General features: G+C 44.5%; 1 protein-coding gene across 1 annotated transcript in view; it reads left to right on the top strand.

The window, feature by feature from the left end:
• Positions 1 to 17,168, top strand: part of PPM1H (protein phosphatase, Mg2+/Mn2+ dependent 1H) — a 257,588-nt gene that overhangs the window by 181,785 nt on the left and 58,635 nt on the right. The window contains exon 6 of the mRNA XM_039256219.1: positions 6,173 to 6,291. Coding sequence (XP_039112150.1) covers positions 6,173 to 6,291 — 119 coding nt within the window. The remainder of the gene's footprint in view (positions 1 to 6,172; positions 6,292 to 17,168) is intronic.

The raw sequence follows: 17,168 nt of genomic DNA, 5'->3' as shown, positions 1-17,168 counted from the left end.
GTTGTTTCTGAGTTGCCAAGTTGCAGCCCACTCTGCTTCTGAGAATAAAATGTCTCTGTGCTGGCCAACAGACACATGAAAAGATGCTCAACATCATTAATCATCAGGGAATTGCAAATCAAAACCACAATGAGATACCACCTCACACCTGTCAGAAGGGCCAAAATCAACAACAGAAGGACAAATGTTGGTGAGTATGTGGAGAAAGAGGAACACTCTTGCACTATTGGTGGGAATGCAAACTGGTTCAGCCACTCTGGAAAACAGCATGGAGGTTCCTCAGAAAGTTGAAAATAGAACTACCCTATCATCCAGTATTCATGCTAGTGGTATTTACCCAAACAATACAAGGACACTAATTCAGAGGAATATATGCACTTCAACATTTATAGCAACATTATTTATAGTAGCCAAATTATGGAAGCAGCCCAAGTGTCCATCAATAGATGAATGATTAAAGAAGATGTGATACGCACACACTTTGGAATATTATTAGGCCCTGAAAAAGAATGAAACCTTGCCATTTCCATTGACATGAGTGGAGCTAGAGAGTACTATGCTAAGCAAAATAAGTCAGAGAAAGGTAAATACCATATGATTTCACTTATATATAGAATTTAAGAAACAATTGAGCCTGTGAAAAAGAGGGGTGCCTGGGTGGCTCATTTGGTTAAGTGTCCAACTCTTGATCTTGGCTTGGGTCATGATCCCAGGGTCTTGAAATCAAGCCCCACATTGGGCTTCATGCTGAGTGTGGAGCCTACTTAAGATTCTCTCTCCCTCCCTCCCTCTCTCTCTCTCCCTCCCTCTCTCCCTCTCTCCCTCTCCCCCTCTCCCTCGCTCCCTCTCTCCTTCTCCCCCTCTCCCCCTCTCTCCCTCCCTCTCCCCCCTCTCTCTCCCTCTCTCCCCACCCTTCTCCCTTGCTCACTCGCTCTCTCTCTCTCTCTCTCTCTCTCTCACTAAAATAAAATAAAAAGTGGGAGCGCATAGGTGACTCAGTCGGTTAAGCATCCAACTCTTGATTTTGGTTCAGGTCATGATCTAACAGTTCATGAGTTCCAGCCTCTACCGTCAGCATGGAGGCTACTTGGAATTCTCTTTCTCTGCCCCTCCCTTGCTCATGCTCTCTCTCTTAAAAAACAAACAAACAAGCAAACAACAAAAAAGAGAAACAAAACAAGAAACAGCTTCTTAACTATAGAGAACAGAGGGTCACCAGAGGGGAGGTTGGTAGGGAGATGGGTGAAGTAGATGAAGGGGTGAAGAGCACACTAACCCTAATGAGCACTGACTATTGTCTGGAATTGATGAATCACTACATTGTACACCTGAAATGAATATAACACTATATTTTAACTATATTGGAATTAAAATAAAAACTTAATTAAAAATAACTAAAAACTGTTCTCAAAATTTTTTTTAGTTTTTTCAAACAAAAGCAATCCATGTTCAATAGTAAAAAATAATCATAAATACAGGTAAATCAAAAGGGAAACCATCAGATAACATTTTACAATATTTAGGTGACTTAACATATGTACTTCTCTAAACACGTATACCTAAAAGACCATGTTGTGGACTGAGTGTACTGCCATCCTCCCCACCCTCTACCTCGCCCCCCCTCAAAAGAAAACCCTTCTATTGAAGCCCTATCCCCCCTGCCCCGTGTGCTGGATTTGGAAATAGGACCTTTTTAGAAATGATTAAGGTTAAATGAGGCCATGAGAGTGGGGTCTTCATCAGATAGGATTAATGTCCTAATAAGAATCGACCCCAGAGAGCTCCATTTCTCACCCTGAGAGACGGAGGAAAGCCCTTATGAGATGCAGTCAGAGGGAGTAGTCTGCAAGCCAGGCAGCAAATCTGCTGGCATCTTCACCTTGGACTTCCCAGCCTCCAGAACAGTGAGACTTAAGTGTGTGCTGTTCAAACCTGCCATCTGTGGTATTTCCATATAACAGCCCACCTAATAACTAAGATGAAATCCAAAAACTTTCATGAGTATTGCAGAAAAAGATACATTAATGAGCAGAAGTATGTTTTCCTCTAAAACCAACAGATATGTGTCCCATTGTATTTTAGCATATCATTTTTCATTAATCACCTATTTGCTCTACTTCTATTTAGTTTCTGAGTTGTTTTTTCTTTAACACCAGGAACTCCATCAGGTCTGACAAATACAACAAGAGTGAGTGTTGAAAGTGCTGGTAAGAAGGAAGCCTACTATTAGGACATGGAGGCAATTTTTAAAAGTAGTAAAAATATGTCATCGGTACACACAGAATAGAGGTGAAGTCTATGGTGGGCATAATTGTGACAGAAAATATGTCTTGCATCATATGAAATGTGCTGTGGCAGTAAGAGAGGAAGGAAAATAACCGTACAGGTAGAGAAATCTAATGTATCAATGGAGGACACATATTGCAGTATTTCTTCAGAGCGAAGGCACTTTTTTTTTCACCTTTTGTACATATCTGAACTTGGGATATTTTACAACTGATTGTTGCTGTCAAGTGGCAGGCATGACATGGGTGTCCCCTCCTGGGCATGTACAAACATCAAAAGAACAGCACCAAACTTGCAGGATGGACATCTGGCAGCTTAGAAGAAAACCCTGAAAACAAAAATGAAGCACTCTTAAAGCCTTTGTGGATTGATCCTGCTGTACAGAGGGGCTTGGAGGCGTGAATCTGACTTGTTCAGCCATATTCCAGAAGTGGGAGTCCAAAGTAAGCTGGCTCTGGATCGTTGCAGAACTAACTTAAGAACTTTGCACCCCTGGTTCTGAGGCTCCTAGTTCTTGGGTGAATTATTTAAGAAATGCTGCATCACCAACGCTCCCATGAAACATGGGTCACTATTGCCTAGGAAATCATGACCCTTAGTGATTCAGAGTTGAAAACTGATGGGCAGTTGAATTCTAAATGTGAAGCCATTTTGGAAATCCCTAGCCAATATACTTCATCTATATAATCTTCTTAAATATACCCCAGAGTGATATATAAAAATTTGTCCAAGTCCAAAGGAGCCCTTTCAAAAAGAATAAAATAAAAATTCAAAGAAAGTATTGCACTTTGTTTAATGGGCAGCTTCCCCTCTTTCTTAGAGGTAATAAAATAACTCCTCTAATAAAGGGCATCTTAGGAGTGATGAAACACAGTAGCCTATTGCTAGAATGAGAGAAAGCAAGCAGTATGAGACCCTGAAAGTCCCTGCAAGAGATGGGGCTACAGATATGACAGGAACATGGGATTTAAGACCACTCAGAGGGAGAGGTGAGGTGACCCCTGCAGAAAGCAAGCTGCTCATGAGTTCTTAGCTACTTTGCAGACGTCTGCCTCAGCAGCCCTTCCCTTACAACTGCCCTGACACAAACATGTACTAGCAAGAAGAGTGTGAGGGTACCCAGGGAAAGCACCATCAGAGAGCCACTCACTCTTCTGGGAACGAGGCCAGGTGTCTGGAACGCTGCACATTGATCCCTCTGAGGCCCTTGGGTCTGCGAAGAAATGTACATAGGTTAGGGTTCACTCCTAACCTGTTCCTTAATGATATGTATGGGGGGTATTTACCCAGATTAAACACACACATTCATTGGTATGTACCTATATGTCTTATATCTAGATCTGTGTGTATATGACATAACTTACATGACCTCATACACCTACGTGCACACACACTCACATATGTTTGATGACCTGTTTTTTTTACATATATATCTGCTCTTTTCGTGTCATTCCTATTCTCTGTAGCATCATTGTAAGTGACACCATAGAATTCCATTGTATAGATTTTTACTACTTTATTTAGTCCCTCCTATTGTTAAAGGATTTCTTTCAGCTTCTTCAGGAACATCCTTGTGGCTGAATTGCTGATCTCTAATGTTTTGTTAACTAGATCCTCACAGGTACCTGTTGGCCATTTAGACTTTGCATGGCCCGGGAGCAACAGGATCATAGGCCTTTTCTCTCCCCTCACCCCCACTTTTTTTTTTTGTAAATGTGTGTGTAGGTTAAAGGGTTGGGATGGGTGTTTATGGACATGGTATTAGGCTTAGGCTCTGAGACCACCCAGCCCTGGCTGATAACCTTGGGTTAGGTGTCTTAAGTTCTCTGGGCCTCAGTTTCCTCATGTGTAAAGTGAGTCTCTGATGTGTGATTTGTAGGATTGTTGAGGTTGTAGCAAGTGTGTCACATGCCTGGTGCACTGTAACCCCTAAGTCAGTGTTAAGCAAGCTTGGGGGGTGGGGCATAAACCAAAATGTCATGCCGACAGAGCCCCAAAGCTCTAGGAGATGCTAAAGGGTACATAGTAGGTGTTGCTATTCATGGACTAATTATGCCTCTGCTCCTTCGATCAGTCCAGCTGGCCTCCTGGGTGTGTGACGCCTACAGCTGCATAGGCTCTGTACGTGGTTCAGAAATTCTTAGTTTTGAACAGTCTCCACATTTTCACTTTGCACTGGGATCCACGATTGTGTAGCCATTTCCACCTTGTATGGTTGTTGGCAGTGTGATAGGAGAGCTCACAAAGCACATACCACGGTGCCCAGGATGTCATAGGGATCAGTAATCATTAGATGGATATAATCATTTTTTTATGAGCAGAGACAATTACAATTAAGTGCACTCATTTAATTATTAAAAGTGTGAGATAAATACGCAGTCTCAGACTGAGAAACTGAGGGTCCAGAAGCTAAATCACCAACTAAAGTCACACAGCTTATCCATGCAGAACTTGGATTCAGACCCGAGTCAGGCTCACCCAAAGCCCACACCACAGACCTGCCATAAAGTATTCCCTTTCTTCCATCCCAGGGAACTCTCTCTAAAGCTCAGTGTTTAAGGGTCCTTGATGCTTAGCAGCACCCAACCTTCACTCCCAGCAGAGGTTTCAGAACCCCTCAGGATGCTCCAGAATTCCTGTAAGACCTGGGAAATTTGGGAGCTACACAGGACAGTAAAGACCATTCCCTTTCTCAGTACTGCCTGCCATGTCTGCAAGCTTGCTCAAGAGTTCCATTATCTGGCCCAGTCTAGCCAGCCTGGGGACAGTTCAGCTTGGGGCCTTTGATTCCCAATATACTTAGCTTAGGATGACCAATGTCCAACTAAACCTCCAAACCACTATGAGGATTAGCAGGAGGTCTCCTGGTGTCAGATCTTGGGAAAGAGGCTGTGGGAGGTGCCTATTTCCAGGAGGCTGAGGACATGGCCATCTGTCCTGTGGCAGGGATCCCTTGCTTTCCTAAAGTGCCAGGTCATGATTTGCTCTGCCCACTCTTCCCTGCCAAAAAATAAAAAGATAAAAAAATTTAAAAATAATGGAGGGAGGGAGAGAAAGAATCCATTCCACCATGCTGCTAATAAGCAGGTGTATGGCTCGGTATGGGGAAGCTTCGGGGCAAGTCTGCTTATAGCGTGTGGGCTTTGAGCAGGAAGTTAATACTTGAGCATTTTGTCTCTTGGATAGCGGGTTTGAATTTTGAACGTGACAATGAGACTGTTTGTTGTTTCAAAGCAATTCCCTAAGTGGCTGTTTGCTCAAGACTTTTGTAGTGTGAACAGAGATTTGGGGGAGGGGAAGAAGCCATCTGCTGTGAAATAGTCTTCCAATTACATGATCAAATTACTGCAGAGCAAAATGGAGGGAGTCCAACAGAAAGTTCCTGTCTGGTGTATCCAGTCCCAACCTGCTCTCTTGGGCCATTGTGTTGATGTGGAGGTTTCAAAGGCAAGACCATGATCGCCAAGAGTGTGAGCAGGAGAGGAGCAGAGAAAGCCAAGTAGGAGAGTCAGGGAGAGCCTTCTTGCTGCATCAACGTGCTATTCAGGAAAATGAAAAGATCTTGGATTTGAATTAAAAAGTGAACTTTTGGAGAAACTCAGGTTCTTTTCCTTTTGTCTTTTGCAATTGTGTCTCTGATTACAATTTATTATATTAAATGAAAAAGTTATATCCCTTTGTAAGTTTAGTTGGTGATTTTTATTTGCTGATATTCTACTTGTAGAATAGAAATAATTTTTCTATTTGTTGAATATACCTATTTTTTCCCTTAGAATAGTTTTCTGGGTTTTGAAATATGTCTTGATTTGCAAAACATTATTGAGTCTTACTTTTTCTTCTGAATATGTGGTTTATTTTTTTCTCCATTCCTTTCTTTTGCTATTAGGCATTCATGCAGCCTCACTTGCTGGGAAATGAATTCACACATTTGGAGTTTCCAAGGAGAGTACAGAGAAAGGAACTTGGAAAGAAGATGCTCTACAGGGACTTTAATATGACAGGCTGGTAAGAACATGCCTCCCTCTGCCTCAGCACTGCCACAGTATGTGTGAAGGAATCGTCACCATCATAAAAAGCACTTACGCAGTTTGGATCAGGTTGTGCGGCCAGAGATCTGGTTTGGTGGCAAAGGCCTATGGGCTCTGCCCGCTTCTGCTCCTTTTGCCGGGGTGACTGTTCTTAAATCATGGTGTTGGTTTCCCTCTCTGCTTCCCTGAGGTCCTCTTTGGGGACACTAGACCCCATGAAGCTGACATACTTCCTCCCTTCACATGAGCAAGCATTTTTGAGGCTTTTAAAACACATTTAATTTGGTTTTTTAGGTCAGGGGCTCAAAGGAATGGGCTAACAGTTTATTGAGCCAAACTGGCCTGGATTTGAATCTCAACTCTGAGCTTTCTAAAAAGGCAAAGTTAGATAAAGTACTTAACACTTATAAGCTTAATTTTCTATGGAAAAAGTAAAAAAAAAAAAAAAAAAAGGTTCTTTGAAGGGTTGTTGTAAAGACTAGAGGTAATGAGCCATATACATTATTTTTTCACATTTACATTGAAATAAGAATCTTGGCGGGGCGTCTCCTTCCATAACACACCCATATCAGCACCAAGATCACTTCTATGGAGGACCAGTGGCTAACGCTGACCGAGAGCTCATCTTTTCCTTCCATATGAAAGTCAGATATGATATGAAGTATGTATCCACCATAGGATTGACATAAAGACTAGATGAGAGAGCGCAGGGCCTGGTACGTAGTATTGGGGGTGAAGGGGTGAGGCTCACTTCATTGGGGGTGAAGATTTACTGTTAGCCCTCAGGTACTGGCCAGGGAGCCTCCCACCAGACTGGTGGAGAGGAGGAGGATGAGACAGTAGACTCGTTCCTTGCCATATCTCCAACATGGGCAAAGAAGTGAATTCCATTTTCTCTTCTCATGTTGACCAAAAGAGCTGTAAAATGTGATCACAGCCCAAAGTCTCATGGTAGTGACTTTTAGGCTGGAAATCTACTCCTTAAATACATACTAGGATAAGGGAACAGTTGAGCTACCTAGGGAAAGTAAGGGCTGATCTAAGGCCCTTTCACTTATCCTTTATTATCTAAAAGAGAAGATTTTCACTATTATCCACTCTTCTTCTAGAGGAAGGTCAGCAAGCATTGCCCAGAACCCAAATTCCACCCACGTCCCTGTCTATATATATTTTTTGAGTACAACCACATTCATTTATATACATTTCATCTTTGGCTACCTTCACTCTACAACAAGTTGAGTAGTTGGCACAGAGACTGTATGACCGACAAAGCTTAAGCTATTTACCCCTATTGTAGAACATGAATGGATTTGGCAGAAAGGGTTTACCCTCTTTGCAGCTCTGAGGTTCTGGAGTTTTTGGTGCCCTGGAAGCATTAATTTTCTTAATAAGTTCATTTTTATCCAGTCATCAAAAATCAGCCCTTCTCACAGAGAAGTTGAAGGTGAGGGCTACCATAGTTTAGAAAAGTGTGGTTGGGTTTGGTCTAGGTTTTGCAGAATTGTGGAGGGAACATTGTCTCAGGTCAGAAATCCTCATGATTGCAAACACATAAACAAAAAGAGTGGATCTGAGAGACAGTGAGGAACATGGCCAAAAAGAAAGAGATTGTCTATGGGAAATCAGACTGAATCAGTATCAAGGGAATGTAATCAAGGATGAGGGAAGCCATGCAGAGAGATACATTTACTGTGGGAGGCTGTGGGTTCTGCTGCTGTGTTTCTGAGAAGGAGAATGAATGATGAAAGCAAGATTTTAGGATGGCAGCCCTAAGGAGTTTGAAGGAGAATGGCAAGAGAAAGCAAATTTAGGTACCCAGCAAAACAAAAACAAAAACAAAAACAACATCAGCATAGAGCTATGTACGTGAGGTCTCAAGGGTCAAATGGAGGGATGGAGGCAGAAAACAGAGAAGGAAGGAAATGAACAAGAAACTAGATGATTTAGGCCGAGGGAGAACTGTAAGAGGTAAGTCATTAATTATTCCACTTACCTGTTTAAATATGTCTCTTTGACTAGTCTGTAATCCTCCAGGAGGGGGCAGTGCCTTGCCTGGTGCCAGACACCCAGTAAACACCCATGATTGATTATTAGATTTCAGGAAAGGGTGTGAGTGACTGCATTTGAGAGCCAGGTAGTTGTGGATGGTGAGTGGGAAGGGTGGGAATAAGGAGCTTGCTTGCATCTGAGAAACGTTAAACTTGAGGCAAGGCCGTTTGTGTGTTCTTCCTATGCCAGAAAGGCAAATTAGATCTAAGCAGCCAAAACATACTTGGTAAACAAGTGGCTAAAGATTACCCCCATTTTATAATTTTTAAAATGTAGATACATTCAGGGACTAGATTACATCCAACTTCATACACCCACACTCAGTCTCTTGCTTTCTCTTACACACACACACACACACACACACACACACACACACACGGTATTAATTAGCATGATCCTAAGAAAATAAGCAGTCCATAAACAGGCTGTATATAATGTATGGACCTTCACAGACGGCACCAAATAATTGAGGAGCCAAGACTGAGAATGGCTTCAGTCAGACATGACTTGCTGAGTTGTTTCAGCACGGTTCCTTGTGTGGCTGTTGGCTCCAGCTTTGCCTGTGAGCAGACATTGATGTACATCATTGTGTATTTCCTACCTGTGCTTTTGACTTGAAATGGATGCTTCAGGAAAAGGCGAGTTCTTTATACCTTTGTTGGAGTAAGTGGGGGAGTTAAAGACCCAGTTAGACTACTACCTGTATAACCGTTAATGAATTTAAACTTGAGTAAATTCCTTTTTTAAATGTTTAATCTCTCTTGAGAAACCTCAGATATGCCAGTTATTATAGACAGGACTTAAAGAAAACCCATGGGATCTCATGTTGCTGCCCCTCCGAGTTGTCTCTAGAAAGAGAAGAGTTGGCAAATTCTATAGAAAGGGAGACGAAGGTCTGTGACTCTTTTCCCACAAATGCCTTAAATGACTACCAAGTTGTTGGAATTGGTCGAGGTGGTCTGGTAAGTATTTGGAATGAGTCATGTTCAAGGAGACAGGTCCTTACCATGTTCCTTTATGTTTCTTGGCTTCAGAGTCAGCCTTGGCCTGTGAACTTGTTCTTCTGGAATACTTCCACAAATCAAGAGTTCACTTAATTCAAAACCCTTTAATCCTTATAGCATATACCCCGTTGTGGTGGACATGGGCCCCCCCTGGCCCCCACTAAGTGTGATGGCAGTGGGCCTATCTGACAGTTATTGGAAGAGCTAAGGGCCAGGAGTTGTGATGAGAGCTGTACATGATTCCTTCTATTTCACAGTCCTGTGAATTAGATTTGTTTCACAGATGAGGTGACTGAGGCAGAGGCTGTTTTAAGGTTACATAATAGTAAGTGGGAGCAGCTGGGACGTGAGCCCAGACAGCGTCGCTCCAGGCACACACTGTTTACCGTGCCCAGTTAATCGATGCTGAAGGACTCCTCCTTGTTCCCATTTTGTGGTTGAGCGGATTGAGATGGAGAGGGATTAGGTGGTTTGCTCAGCTTCTACCAATGCAGAAGTGTCAGAATAAGGCCTAGATCCCAGGTTTCTGAGGCCTAGAGCTCTGTGTGATACAGTGCAACAGTCCATTTTTCTTCAGGGTAAGATTACACATAATTACTCAGTTTTGAGCTGTAGTGCCAAGTGAATCAGGGGGCGCCAGGGGGTCCCTATCCACCAGGATTCGTGTCTCTGTGACAGTCCTATAAACAAGAAGAAGGGGTGAAGCATTTCAGGAGCAGCTGAGGTACTATCTTTTCTGGTTCCCAGTCTGACCTACTAGACTGCCGGCCAAATTAAACTGGGCTGCTTCACACTCGTCACTAAGAGTCTGTGTGCGATTTGGAGGTGCTGACGGGAGGATCTGCAGAGAACCAGGTCTCCTATGCTGAGGAACATCGATTGCCTGCTCTCATCTTAGAGGAGCGTCAGGCCAGCCCTCCGTGCTCTGTCTGCAGTGGACAGGAAGGTGTGGGAGAGGATGTCCACTCCAGGGGTGGGGGCAGGTTTGTCTCATCGTCAAGGATGAGTTTGTGGCCTCCTGACAGGGAGCCTTTCTCTCCCCACCTCATGCTTTCTCAGAGACTGTGGAGCAGCTTGGCAGGCCCAGATTGTATAGAGGACAAAAGGTTATTGTCACCAGGACCTTCATAATGAAACTGGTCTCTTCCCTGTCTCCCCCCACCCCCCGCCCCGCTCGAGGAATTGCTTGCCCAGTAGTTTGATTTACAAAGGCATTTTCTTCAGAGCACCCCCAGCACTGAGTTGGTCCCTGACGCGGCCCAGCCCTCACCTTCTGTGCCTGGTGTCAGTGGTCCTGGTGCCAGGGTCCCGGCCTTGCCCCAGTACGGGCCGGCACCCCTCCTCCCCAGCCCTTTGTGTTGAGCTGCTGTTGCATGATGCGCATAGCTTGCAGTGTGAGTCTGTGTCTCGACCCGCAGCCCTCTGAGCCATCTCGGGCTGTAATTTGCTGGCAAGCGTCTATGTTACCAAGTTGGAACGACAGTTTCTCACAGCTGCCTTTGTGGCACTGGGTCCCTGCTCCCGGGCCTGCTGGTGATTTAGCTTTCTCACGTGGGGTGCGTGTTCATCGTGCGCTGTGTCCGGGCAAGCTGGGGGCCCAGGAGGACATCCGTGTGGAAGGGGGTCTGTAGCTACACCCCTGGAGGCCAGCCAGGCTCTCCAGCAGCTGTTGCTGGCCTGATGGGATTTGTAGAGAGAGTGAGGTCCAAAGAGGAAGAGAAGTCCATCGTGTGAATGCGAGATTGCTTCCAGATGGTTCTAGTTATGAGTAAAGTACACCAGAATTCTTTCCTTGAGCAAAGCCTTTCTAACATTTATGATGGTCTTATTTCCGAGGACAGTCCGGACCCGTAACTTGAGACAGCCTGGCTTAGTTAGTACAGAATTTATGGCTTTGGGAGATGGGGTCTGTGGGCGCTGGGCCTTGCTCTGCCAAAACTCTGGAGCCTTGGGCAAATCTTGGACCTGGGGTCTCTCATTTGTAAAATGCTTCCTTTGCCCCTTGCTGCCAACCTCTGTGTCTGGTGGGGGATGGACTTTGCTCTGCTTTTCAGAACTTCTGGAAAAGACCAGTTCCATTAGAAATATTCCAGCGATGGCAACGTTTCATGTTAATCTCTTGCAGCCCTTAACTCTTTATGATTCTAACTTGATGACACATCAGGGTCATTTTCCCCTCCTGTATTTCCTTTGCAATCCGGGCTTTTTCCACGGGGAGCCGAGTGGGGTCAGCCACCATTTTATCCTTGTAGTACTCACTGCTTTTATTAAGGCAAAGGAAATATTTTTCTATTCTGAGGGCTCTCCAGCACAGTGGCCACTAGCCACATGTGGCTGTTTAAATTTATAGTAGTTAACATTAAATAAAATGAAAATTTTCTTTCCCAGGTCACGCTAGCCACATGTCAGTTGCTCAGTAGCCAGATGTGGCTAGTGACTCCTGCAGATACAGAACACTGCCACCGTCACGAAAAGTTGTACTGGATGGCTCTGCAGTCTGGATAACGTAAGGGCATGGGTCTAGCTGGGGTGGAGGACGTGCAAGGAGCAGCCCGTAACTGGATATCCCAATGGCAGAAAGTGTAAAACAAAACAAAACAAAAAGAGCTGAGCACGGACAGGGTGAGCTAGTCAAATACCATGGCCACGTTCTATGGCTTCTGGCCTCCTTGCTGCCAGCCTCTGAGTTGGCTGGGGGATAGGCGTCCCTCCACTTTGCAGATGTTCAGAGGCATTGGTCATTGTGTTTAGGGACAGCTCATCTCTAGTGGTCACTACTTGGCAAGCCTGTTGGCCAGCCTGAAGGAAGGCTCATGCCCTTTGCCCTGGTTGGTAGCCTACCTCCCTCACTGCCTCTGCCCACTGCCTGCTGGACCAGTGCCAACCACTGGCACTTTTGTTTCTCTTGCTTTTCCTTTTACTTCTTGGGAAGTATTTCAGACCCCAAGGAGCTGATTAAAAAGCAACTTTGCTTCCAACCCTTTTCATTCTGTTTGGGGTGAACTTTATTCTCCATCTGCAGCCTGGAACCCAACTCAGGGATGAGAGCCACAGCCCCACAGCATTGGGCTTCTTACCAGTAAATAATCCAGACATTTTCTGGAGAGAAACTCACTGGAGGCAGCCCCAAGTGTGGTCTGGAGCTACTGGGTCGAGTTTCACAACTATTGTAGATATGGCTTCTATCTTATTCTTTACTGCTCTTTTCAGTGCCCTCTGACAGCACATTCAGGCAAGCTGACAGCTAAGTGGATAAGCAGATTGAGAAATGCCACAGAATGCTTTATGAAGCCAACTCCAGAGCTGCACCGGCATATATTATAAATTGATTTATTGAATCAAGCACAGAAGCCCTGTTACCAAAACCCCAGGCTTCATCCTCTGGAGGACCACCTATTAAAGCAGCCCCAACTGACAGTCCTCATTAGCTTTTCCACTGATTCCCCAGGCAGTTTTTAAAGGGACAGTGTCCCTCTTTGGGGCCTGAATTTATATATTGGCCATGCCTGTGGTTCTAATTAGCTTAGCAATATTAATCTTACTTGGAAAGCCTGTGTTTTCTTTAACAGCTTGACTCTTGAGTTTTAAAGAGTAATTGGAAATTTCAAACCCTGTCCTTTTCCCTCTTTTTGTTTTTAATTACTTTTAACCCAATCTTTGGAAACCTACCTGCAGGTGTCTCTTGACTAGCAAGCATTGTTGGAGCACCAAAGGATTTCTCAGTCCCGTCTTGTTGCAAATCCTGACACTGCTGTTGTGCCACAGACCTCACGGGGAGGCTTTTTAAACCCACCAGAGAAATATCACATTTTGATTTTATAATTACTTCACAAGAAAGCAGGCCTCCCCCTAGTTAAAACTGGTATTAATTTCCGCCTAGCAACTTGTATTCTCATAACTCAATGATCATGGGCCACCTTGGCAGCAGTCTGGAAATCTGACTTTGCAGAGGAAGGAGGGGCTTGAGTTTCAGAGAAAATTTTAACCCTATAGATTGTCCAGGATGGGCATTGGCTGGGGCAGGGAAGAGGCACCCGAAAAGTCCTTGCATTCCAAGTTCCAGTGGAGCCTAGAGCTGAAGTCTGAGCGTGTCAGCCTCATGCGCGGAGGGGCTGTTGTGGGGGCTCCCACAGCCAGGATGATGAATGGTTATTTGCCATGTGCATGTTCTGCATCTTTTTGGGATTTGCAGCTCTAGCTTCAGGAGCAGCAGGGAAGAAGGCCTGCCCTGCTGTGTGCAGCACATCTCCTGACAGTGATAAATGACTCCTTGCTCCCCGCTCCCCTCCCCTCTGCTCTGCCCATGTGGCCAGAGGAAGCTATGAGGTATTCACAAATGGTTGGAAGCCAAGACAGACTGGCATTGTCAGGCCACGGGAAGGGGAAAGGAAAGAGGTGCCCAACTGGCTTGCTCCCTGTTGATTGTCCACGCACACACACCTTTCTGCTCCCGTGACAGGTGTAAATTTATCATTCCTAAAGTGGCCAAACTACTTCCAAGCCTTTCTTTCCCCTGAGACCCTTTGAACAGTCATAGCACTTGTCCATACCAACTCATATGCTCCTAAGAAGAGTATATCCCCTGCTCTTCTCCGGTGACCATTGTTTGGGGCTCTGCAGTACATGCGTGGTGGGGACTTAGCTCCAGGTCTTCTGGGGAAGTTTTACCATGTCAAGGGATTGCATAAATCCCTGTTAAAATAGCCAGTGTCCTTTTAACCCAGACTCACTTCCAGGACAGGGAGGCACATGTCTTTACATTTGGCAAACCTTTATTGTATACCTGCTGCATATTAGGCAGTGAGCCGTAGTTAAGAACAGGGAAGTGGAGCCAGACTCTCTGACTAGGGCATTCCCCACCTGTGGCTTGGACAAACATGTCCCTTTGGTTTTCCCACATGCAAAGGGGGTTAATGATGGTACCTAATAATAGGAGGTTATGAGCTAGTATGCATTCAACAAAGTCTGGCATGTAATAAGTGCTCTGTGTGCCCAATAATATAATCAGCAGATATTATGGAGAGTGAGATGGTAAGCAAGGAGGGTCACAATCTAAGGAGGATGTTGAGTTAAATAAATAAAACATTAAAAAATATTTTTAAAAAGGGGCGCCTGGGTGGCTCAGTCAGTTAAGCGTCCGACTTCGGCTCAGGTCCTGATCTCACAGTTGGTGGGTTTGAGCCCCATGTCGGGCTCTGTGCTGACAGCTAGCTCAGAGCCTGGAGCCTGTTTCGGGTTTTGTGCCTCCCTCTCTCTCTGACCTTCCCCTGCTCATGTTGTCTCTCTCTCTCTCTCTCTCAAAATAAATAAAACATTTAAAAAAATTTTTAATATGTGTTGAGTTGCTGGTTTCTCGAGGTAATGAGAAGGTAGAGACCAACAGGTAAAAGGAAGGCAGCTTAGAGAAACAAGAGACTGAAGGAAGGTCAGGTGCATTGGCTACTTCTGCCTAGCAGGCCTGTCCCACAGCTGTTGTGCTGGCTGATCAAGGACAAGGTGGGGCCATTATCTGTGGCAGAGGTACACTCAGTACAATTAGGAATCCGCTCTATCCCTGAGTGTTAATGAATACATGTTTTGTTTGTTTCTAGGTCATTTTGTTTGTTTGTTTTTATGGGGTTTTTTTGATCCATACATTGACTCTGTTTTTGTTTTGTTTTGAGTCCTGGATGCTGGAATTTTTAAAGTCCCACTGCAGCCCTCCTGAGCCATTTCCAAGGTGCTCAGAGACCTTGCCCCTCAGTAGCCCTCATGTAGGATCTTGTCAGATAGGACTGTGTCACTTCATAGGGATGACCAGCTGGCTCAAGGACTGGCTTTCTGGAAATTTATCGAACAATACCATTTTACCTATAAATCTATTAAAATCTCAAGAGTGAGGGAATTAGATCTTCAGGAATTTGTGTATAAATAACCAGAGCAAGACAGAATGTAGAGCTTATTTATAAAAAGGGGGTTTAAAGAAATGCTCATGGCTGTGATCCAGGCAGTGGTGGTTTTTAAGAGGGGAAGTTGGGGCTGGGAAAGACTTCGTGGAGAAGACTGGGTTTGATCCAAAAGTCTGAAATATGAGGAGTTTTAAGAGGGTCAGGGTCAAAAGGAAAGACCTTCTGGACAGTGGGCACAATACAAGTGGAAGCCCAGAGGTAAAATAAGACGTATGTTTTGGGAATGTGAAAGCCAGAAGTAAGATTCAAAATAGTTTCAATAGTCAGCATGGAAGAATATACTCCATGTGGGTCCTAGAAGCCCCCTGCTGTGCCTGGCATTTTTTTCAAGGTTTATTTATTCTTAGAGAGAGAGAGGAGAATGGAAGGAGAGAGAAAATCCCAAGCAGGTTCCATACGGTCAGTGCAGAGCCCGACCCAGGGCTCACACTCATGAACCATGAGATCATGACCTGAGCCAAAATTGAGAGTCAGATGCTTAACTGACTGAACCACCCACGCACCTCTGGCATTAACTCTTTATTTACAACAGTATGGAGATTTCAGGGGAGGGTCCAGAATACCAGACAACAGCAACTGGGGGCTTGGGACAATTATTTTGCCAAGCAGTACAGAAGTATTTCAACGTCTTAAAGCTCCGTGTGTACTTTTATTGGTATGTATTTTATGGGTATGCTAGAGAATATTGTTGGTGGTAGCCTAACGAAAGTGACACACAGAAGCAATAGAGAGAGTGCCGGGCAGTGGCGGGTAGCCCAGTAACCCAGCAATCTAGGTAAGTAGGTTCAGGTCAGCTCACGAGGAACTTTGATGCAGGGCTAAGGGTAAGGAGAACTAATATCTTATTTTCTCACCCTTAAGAGCTCTGCACCTCTATAAGGTATGAAAATGACACACAGCACAGCCGAAATATGGAGCTGATGGTATATTTAGAAAGACATATGGTCCAATCCTCAGCCTATTTATAAGATCCTGTTTTTAAGGAAATTCCAGAGAAGTGAGTGCTACAACACTCCACCAAATTTCCAGGTATTTAACCACCTCGCCAAGGAAACATTTTCCTGTGCCCAACCTACATTCCTCCAGTTATAAAATTTCACTCTTTTCTTTTTTTAAAATTTTTTAACATTTATTTATTTTTGAGACAGAAAAAGAGACCAAGCATGAGAGGCAGAGGGGCAGACAGGGAAGGAGACACAGAATCCAAAGCAGGCTGAAGGCTCTGAGCTTTCAGCACAGAGCCTGATGTGGGGCTCTAACTCGATAACCGCAAGATCATGGCCTGAGCTGAAGTTGGACGCTCAACCGACTGAGCCACTCAGGTGCCCCATAAAATTTCACTCTTAAGCAGAGCTCGATAAAGTTTTTTCTTTTCCCTGAAACCCCTTACCTGCCCACAAGGTTTCAGAGCAGGAAGACAGCATTGCTGGCTTCAAGCTGACAGTTCCATGAAGGTGCTAACCCATCATGGCTAGGGGATATCTTCATCAGATGCAGCTCAAGTGCTAGTTTAAAGCCCCTAGGTTCTGGACTCAGGAAGCCACATAGCAAAGTTGGAGAACTACCACTCTGAACCCTGAGTGATTCCATCCCACCTCCATGTTCATCTTACCTTCAGACAAGTAAATCAAAGACTGATTCAGAGCAAGGGTAAGGTTTGTTCCTTGAAGAACTAAACATACAAGTTTCTATAAGAACTAGAAAAGCTGATACTATGTCTACTTTTTCACCTTGTTCTGGTAAAAGCAATGATACTCTACCAATTCTAGGTTCAACTTCTATGAGGATTAAACCAGCTTTGTCAGTTACCCAAGTTAAGTCAAATGCAGTGCCCCATGCTCAGGAACTTAGAG

This window comes from Hyaena hyaena, unplaced genomic scaffold (genome assembly GCF_003009895.1).
Source record: "Hyaena hyaena isolate Hyena2069 unplaced genomic scaffold, ASM300989v1 scaffold_565, whole genome shotgun sequence".
Lineage (NCBI taxonomy): Eukaryota > Metazoa > Chordata > Mammalia > Carnivora > Hyaenidae > Hyaena > Hyaena hyaena.
This window is presented reverse-complemented; position numbering and strand designations above follow the sequence as displayed.